Source organism: Sardina pilchardus, chromosome 4 (assembly GCF_963854185.1).
Source record: "Sardina pilchardus chromosome 4, fSarPil1.1, whole genome shotgun sequence".
Taxonomy (NCBI): domain Eukaryota; kingdom Metazoa; phylum Chordata; class Actinopteri; order Clupeiformes; family Clupeidae; genus Sardina; species Sardina pilchardus.
Window position 1 is genome coordinate 19,852,311 of NC_084997.1, and position 7,949 is coordinate 19,860,259.

Below are 7,949 nucleotides of genomic sequence, written 5' to 3' on the forward strand. Positions count from 1 at the left end.
GGACGGCATATCAGAGTAATAAACGCAAATAATTATTGGAAATAATGTCCAGATAGATGGACGTCCGCCAAATTATGAAATCATGCGCTCTTCCACGGTACATCCAGTGATTATTCGAGGAGCGCAGCTTGGAAAACAGGTGTTTTCAATACAGCGTGATGTCTCCACGGTCTTCGACTCCCTTCATTTTCAGATGATGATTCATTCAGATATGATATTTCATGGCTGGAACTGAACGCTTGATGGGAGGTGATTCCGAGGAGCCGTGGGGGGAAAAGAAAACGGTCCGTGCGGGAAAAAAAAAAAAACTTTGGTTTTGAGGACATCCATGTAATAGATGCTGATTGTGCTGTTAAATCACTAGCGCTCTGTTGGTCGGTAATGAGGAGCACTGCAGAGAAAACATGGGTCTGATCATAAATACATACTGCGAACTTACTGGGAACGGCAGATACACACACACACCAAAAAAAAGCTGAGACGTTGAATTGCCCAAGAAAGCGATCGCTGACGTGATTGTGAGTGCAGGTGGCAATGGTATAAATATGCTGGGTCACGGCGAAGAGAGACACATCATATTCCATGTGATCAAACCCTGCTTCTCCTTATCAAAAGCAGTCCTCAATATGAGGTGATGCAGCTTATTTATCAGTTTTTGAATTTTCATAAAGGAAGTGTGTTTATGGAGGAATGTAAGACTATTAGAATATCCTGTATGTGCCAGTTTGGTTAGTAAAAACATTGGTAGAAATCTTGGCCTCATCTTTGTGGGACTATATCATCATAAATATATCATACAATTTGCTGAAAATATCCTTTTCAAGCTGCAGAAGGAGTTGAGATCATCTTGTCTATTAAGTTACAGTAACCGGCCTATTTCATATTGTTTTTCCAAGTAAAATATTGTAATGAACGACAAACAAGTGAGCAGTAACTTTTCTGTTTAAAATAGTATTACTTAAGACACTTGTGATCTTCTTGTTCCAGTCTCATCATGCTTGGAAAGTAAACACACAGAAAGCAAACAACATTTTAAAACCCAGGTAAATGACTTAAAAGGTTTATTGAACTTGTTGTGCTTGGCACTTGTATTTACAGTTCTTTAAAGGCCTCTGAAAATAGTTTTACTTTTTTTCTGTTCTCTTTTTCTTGCATGATGTATTATTATTTTTTTACTTACTATTTTTTTTGTAACATCACCAAAAACTGGCCATATAATTGTATTATTGCTTGGCACTTAAATACATTTATCTACAACACACCAAAACATAATAACTCTGTTTTTTCCTACTAAACCGTACATTTTTTTCTTCACACAACAACTTAAAAGCTTACTGTATTGCGTGCATTCATCACTGTTAATATGCTTAAAAAGATCATCCACTCAAAACAGGGCATCAACACTTCCAGGGTTTCCCTTGGGAATCTGTTACGTACCCACTGAATCTAAAAGCCATCATTGGCATATAGTCTTTTCTTTTTTTCTCTTTCTCCCTCACTCTCTTTCTTTGCCATTCTCTCTTCCTCTCTTTCTTCCACAGAGAATCAGCCCGTTGGCTCAGACTCCAGGGTCACACACAGTTTCACGGTTGAAGCCGCTTTATCGTCTGTGACTCCACTAGTCTGTGATCGGTCGCCGCAGTGGTTGGGCTCTTGAGGTGACCGATGCTCCCGCGCTCTCTATTCTGTCCGTACCATGTGACCCTCGTCAAAAAAGCCAAACGCACTACTGTGTCCGTCAAAAGACTGTCAGCTTTGCACTCGGATGGGGGCAGCGTTTATGTACCGAAAAAAAACCAAAACCCACAGTGCTTTTCCGTCTCTCTCTTTTTCTTTCTCTCTTTACTTCTGTTTCTGTCTGTCTGTCTGTCTCTCTCTCTCTCTCTGTGTCAGATCAGCAGGAGCAAGAGTGTCTCTGTCTGTCTCTCTCTCCCTCTGTATCTCTGTCAGATTAACAGGAGTCTAAGGAGAGACAGAGTGTGTGTATGTGTGTGTGTGTGTGTGTGTGTGTGTGTGCATGTGTGTGTGTGTGTGTGTGTGTGTGTGTGTGTGTGTGCGTGTGTGTGCGCGTGCGTGTGTGTGTGTGTGTGTGTGTGTGGTTGTCGGGTAGGGTGTTTATTCCCTGAACACCCCACTGCGATGCTTCAGCGTCTCTATTGCACCATAAGAGATCCATGAGGGTTCCAATCTGCACATCCTCCAAAGGATAGAAGCAACACCCCTGGAGACATCAGGGGCATCTTCGCCATTTTGTACCCTCTTTTACTAGGTTCAGGAGAAAGGATGTGTTGGGATGGGGTGCAAAAGTCCATCAGAGCTTGCACATAATCCATCCATTTTGAAAACATTTCAATATAAGAGCTATTTAAATACGGTCTTCCTCCCACCATGACACTGTCCAACTGATTAAAATGTAACACATACATGTATGAATTGAGATGATTTTTGTTATATGTCCCCTTTTTAAAAGGCCAGTTATTAACCTTTTTTTATACAAACAAACAGTAAATAAACACGGCTTTGGAAATTCACCACCTAAAAAAAAAAAACACAAAAAACACAGCAATGTCCTTCAATCCCCTGGTACCCATGGCCCACCCATAAGAGTTACATAACTGCTTTAGAGGAGAGACAAAGTCCATACTGATTGGGTGCTTTTTACGGAGTACCCCGTCGGGAGTGGAGATTGGATTGAGGTGGGTGGGCATTGGGGATGCTAAAGGGGGGGGGGTATGACGGCAATCGTTCCCAAACGTACAACTCGTTTGACGGAAGAAGGCCGTTTTGTCGCTTCTCTCTCTCTCTCTCTCTCGCACGCTCTTTCTCTCTCTCTCGGTGCCCGTTTACACCATGTGCATGGACATCTGGGAGGAGGAGCCGTACTGGCGGCCGTCGCAGGTGGCGCCGCCCTGCTGGCCGCCGGCGGGATTGCCGATCATGTGCATGCCCTCCATGCCGCCGCCGGGCAGGTACTGGCGCTCGGCGAAGGCCCCGGCGGCGCCGGACGAGGAGCAGAGCAGGCCGCCCTGCGGCTTCTCGGGGCTGGCGGCCAGGCGCGGCGAGGTGGGGAAGTTGTATCCGTACAGGTTGTAGGGGTTGTGCAGGGAGAAGGCGTTGTAGGAGCCCTGCTGCACGTGGTGGTGGCCGCCGGCGGCGGCGAACATGTGGGCCGAGGACGGGGAGGAGCCGGGCGAGGAGGACGAGCCGGAGCCGGAGCCCGCGCCCGCCTGCATGACGTACTGCAGCTGCGAGGCCGGGAACGACGCCAGCTGGCCTCCGTAGGCGTCCATCTTGGATCCGCCGCCGCCGCCTCCTCCTCCTCCTACGCCGCCGCCTCCTCCTCCGCCCCCGGCTCCACCCTGCATGCCCGCGGCGATTAGGGAGGAAGTCCTCTGGGGCAGGAAGGAGTCGGAGGCCTGGCCGGACGCCACGCCGCCCCCCGCCGTCAGCTGCCGGCCGTAGGAGCCGTCGCCGGCCAGGCCCCCGTAGCCCTGCAGGGCGGCCATGTTGCTGCGGGCGCACGCCGGGTACTCGGACAGGCCCAGGTTGCAGAGCTGGCTCTCGCGGCAGCCCACGTTGAAGGTGTTGGGCGCCAGGTGGAAGGTGGGTGGGGAGCAGGACGGGGAGAGCAGGTGGGCCGCGCCCGACGGGGACGGGGTGCCCGTGCTGGAGGTGGTGGGAGAGGTCCCTGTGCTGCCCCCTGAGAGAGAGAGAGAAAGAGAGAGAGAGAGAGAGAGAGAGAGAGAGAGAGAAAGAGAGAGAGAGAGAGGGAATAGATAAAGTGAGAGACGTTAATAGAATAACTTTTTTTCATACACTTATGTGTCGCATTATTTTGTCGCTTCGGACAAAAGCGTCTGCTAAGTACCACCACCGTAACCATAACCATGGGAAAAATTATACAGTGAAGAATGATACAGAAAAATTAAGAATAAAAGAAGGACAGACATGCAAATAGATAGATAGACAGATAGATAGACAGATAGATCGATAGATAGACAGATAGATAGATAGATAGAGTGTCTGTGTGTGAGAGAGAAAAAGAAAGAAAGAGAGCGGGAGACAGGGAGCGGATGACATTGATAGATTGAGAGATAGGGAGTGAAAAAATGGAAAGAGAGAGAGAGAGAGAGAGAGAGAGCGAGAGAAACAAATACAGAAACAGAAAAAGCAATCACGAGGCGAAGGCCAGATCTCTATGGACTGAAACAAAAACAAGGGCCAGGGCCAACAATCACACTCCGAGCCGCGTCTCCCGTTTCGGAGCGCGAGGGCTGGCCGTCTAAGCGTCTCTGCACCGCGAGGAGCCCCGGCACAGACCTCCCCTTCCTCCGCCAGACAGAGCCGCCGCTCTGTGTCCCGGTTGGCACACATGCCCCCTTTTACGCGGAGCGGGCATACTGGAGACCACGGGCTCGGACCTCTGACAGCAGCGCTCTTTGTTTGAGATTAGTCCAGCATGTGTGTTCTTACTTTTTCGTTTCGTTTCGTCTTTTTTTTTGCGCACGGCTAAGTAGTAAATTTTATTTGAACAGAAATGAGAAACATTTTTGTGTATTTATGTGTTTTGGACAGCGCTTTAAACAAAGCTTAATGGAGGCTAGAACTCTTCGCTCGCTCGCTCGCTCGCCCCCATCAGGAAGCGTGGCTTTAACGTCGTAACGCAAATGTGGCTTCAGTTTGGTACACCGCATGTCTGGTCAACAGAGCTCACAGCTTGCCCTCTCCATCCAGCATTCATAATTTAGGCACGCATGAACGTATGTCAGATGAAAAAAAAACTGTAAAAAAGTTTTCTTTTCTTTTCTGAGGGAATAAAAGACAAGCTTGGCACTACTGCACCTTGAATCAGTCAAACTTTTTGGAACCGAATGGATAGCTGTGGGGTATCAATGGCATATTTCTTTATTAACGAGAATTTGGCCCCGGTTCATATTGTGTGCGTCTATGTGTGTGCGTGTGAGTGAGTGTGTGTTTTTCCTTTTTTTACTCTGTAACACTTCAGCTTGATTCTCCACATAAAAACTAAAGAGAGAAAGAGCAAAGAAAGACAGAGGAGAAGAGGAAAGAAAAAAAGACAGCGGTTCTGGACAGCTTTAAGACCAGGAGGCACTCTTGGCTCCGGCTTTTCCTACGGCTCCATATGACTTGGATAACGGCGAGCCGAGCGATTGGCTCCCCCTCTGTGCTCTGGCGCGCTATTGGCCGAGGGGGGGAGAGACACGCCAGTGATGTCATGTTTTCCCCCCGTAGCGGAGCAGAGGGGTGACACACGGCCTGCTGGTTTTGCCTGAGGGACCTGCTGATTACGAACATCCACAACAGAGGGACAGAAAAGGGGAGAGGAAACACTTTTTTCCCCCTCATCACCCTTCGAAAAAAAAAAAAAAAAAAAAAACGATACAAAGAAATAATGATAATAAAAAAAGAGCAGCGAAAGTTCATCAGTGGCGCAAGGACTTTAATTAACATTTAATCTACGCCGAGAGGCCGCTGATGACAAACAGATGTCCACTCAGACAAAATACGCTCAGGCCCCCTCGCTCACGGCTCGCGTCATCCTGACCCGTGCTGGCCAGCGAGTGTGAGCGCGAGCAGGCGGAGGCGACAGTGGACGGAGATACGAGCGAGCGGCGTCGGTTCCTTGACTTGGCCACCGCCCTGATATTAGCCATGACCAAGGTTGCTACAGCCAAGGTCAGTGCAGAGACAGCATGAGCAACAAGTCAGATGACAAGAAAGAGAGAGAGAGAGAGAGAAAAGGGGGGCGAGAGAGAGAAAGGAGGAGAGAAGAAAGACCAGGGAACCCCAGACATTTTTTAATTTAAGTTTTTTCTCTTTTTTTTTTTTAGCTTTTTTAGCTTTTTTTTTTCCTTGCCTTGAAGCTGCTGTGAAGTGATGGACATCGAAGGAAATGAATGGATTACAATTGCAAATGTTTTTCTGGGTTTCTTTTAAACCATGGCTGTAAACATAATGAATATTCAAAGACATGCCTGCTGAGGCCTTACGAGGAGGCCTGAAAGCTCTCTTCTGCTTAGCAAATAAACCTTCAGACATGTGCTCATGCATTTATACAGCTCAAATACAAACACACTCTTGGCTCTGATCAGTGGGGATTTAATGCACTGACCTCCGCTAGAGGGTCATCTGCGGAGAAAGGAGTTCAGCAATGGCCGAGGCGAACAATACACACCTTGCTGTTTTTGCATGTTAGTGAAGTCCTCAAACGTTAGAGTCCTCACGGGCGGTCTCCAGAATGCATAGGTCTCCATGATGGCCTCCAAACCAGTTCTGAGAAAGAGAGAAAGAGAGAAACAGAGAGAGACCGCGAGAGAGAGTGAGTGAGAGAGACAGAGAGAGACAGAGAGAGACAGCGAGAGACAGCGAGAGAGAGAGACAGAGAGAGAGAGAGAGCAAAGAAAAAGAGAAAAAAGAATGAAATGGGGCAAAGAGAATAAAATGAATGCTTTGAGCCCGTGAATATTAAGCCATAAAGAAAGTCACATGCAAGTTACCCAAGGCTGCAGATGGCAATAAGAGTAGAGAGAGTTGCAGGAGAGAGAGCGAGAGAGAGAAATGTAGTGGCAGGCAGACATACAAAATGAGTGATAGAAGTCATTATTGAGAGAGCGACAGGTACAGTCAAAGGGCGAGACAGAGAGGGGGAAAAAAGAAGGAAATGTACATAAAGGTATAGGCAGACAGAGAGACAGCGAGAGCGAGAGAGAAAGAGAGAGTGGGAAAGGGACAGAGAGAGAGAGAGAGAGTGGCAAAGGGACGGGGAGAGAGAGACAGAGAGAGGGAGAGAGAGAGGGGCAAAGGTAGGAGAGAGAGAGAGAGAGTGAGAGAGGCCTGGAGGAAACTGCAGCCAGTAAAAGGGAGCAGGTTTTTACTGTGCCCATAAATCTGGGTGACGTTTCATCTCGGATCCGTACACGGCTCTCCTTCCTGCGTGATTTACTCTCCTGCGCCTCGCTGGGCCGAAGCCCAGACCCCCTCCACACCCCGCCCCAGCCCTGGCCCACGCCTACCCCCACCTCACCCGTGTTATTTTAAGGGCCGTAACTCTCGAGCCAGCCTTGCTCGTTAGCGAGACACGCTAATCACACCGCCTTCAGTCATAACTACACTCATTCATAACAGGAGAGGGGGGTACAAGGGCAAAATAAATGCCCCCTCCACCCATCCCACCCCACCCCATAGTCCACTCAGCCCCAAAGTATTTAGTGTTGCTAACTTACCCTTAGAATAACAATCAGCAGCCAAAGGCTATGGTAATATCCGTAAAAATCAGACAGTAATCGTTTAATTCCCATAGATGCGGAGGATTTATTGTGCCGTTGATTCATAAGTGGATATGGTCATTTATTTTGCAATTAGTTTGGCAAATGCAGCCGATGCCGTCCGTGGGCCTTCTACTTAAGCTCAGTGGCCATGCATTAGCGTCTCGCTCAACAGATATGCGAATAGAAATGAGAGGTAGTTGTTTGCTCGCAGTGTAAAATTTATGCTAAATCGGCGTATGTGCGCGGACGAACGCACATTTCTCCCTATAAATATCTTATTCCTGCGTAATCGTTTCATCTCTATTTTTCTGCAATGAAAATCTAACGCTAGTTCATAAATCAGGCGCTCTATTGTTTGAAAAATGAAAAAAGATGTCTCAAATATCTTTGCGGATAATGCACTCCAGATGGACAGGCGCTTTCATGTGCTGTGGGTCTGCTGCGGCCCTCTCCTCGTTATATGATAATTCAGACGCACATCTTATGGCGAACGAGCGCGGAGCAAAGAGAGAGAGAGAGAGAGGGAAAGAAAGAGAGAGGGTGGGGAGGAGAGGAGCGAAGGAGAGAGGGAAGGGAGGGAGAGAACGAGAGGCACTGAAGGGGAGTCAACGAGAGAGGGATGAGGAGTGACAAATGGGAAGAGATAGATGGATAGATAGA

At 48.0% G+C, this 7,949-nt stretch overlaps 1 protein-coding gene across 1 annotated transcript in view; it reads right to left on the reverse strand.

Moving 5' to 3' along the window:
* Window positions 1-1,077: 1,077 nt before the first annotated feature.
* Window positions 1,078-7,949, reverse strand: part of tbx15 (T-box transcription factor 15) — a 30,707-nt gene continuing 23,835 nt past the window's right edge. Inside the window, exons 7-8 of the mRNA XM_062534462.1 lie at window positions 6,197-6,294; window positions 1,078-3,700 (exon numbers count right to left, since the gene is read on the reverse strand). Of these exons, the coding sequence (XP_062390446.1) occupies window positions 2,844-3,700; window positions 6,197-6,294 (955 nt within the window). The 3' untranslated portion in view covers window positions 1,078-2,843. The remainder of the gene's footprint in view (window positions 3,701-6,196; window positions 6,295-7,949) is intronic.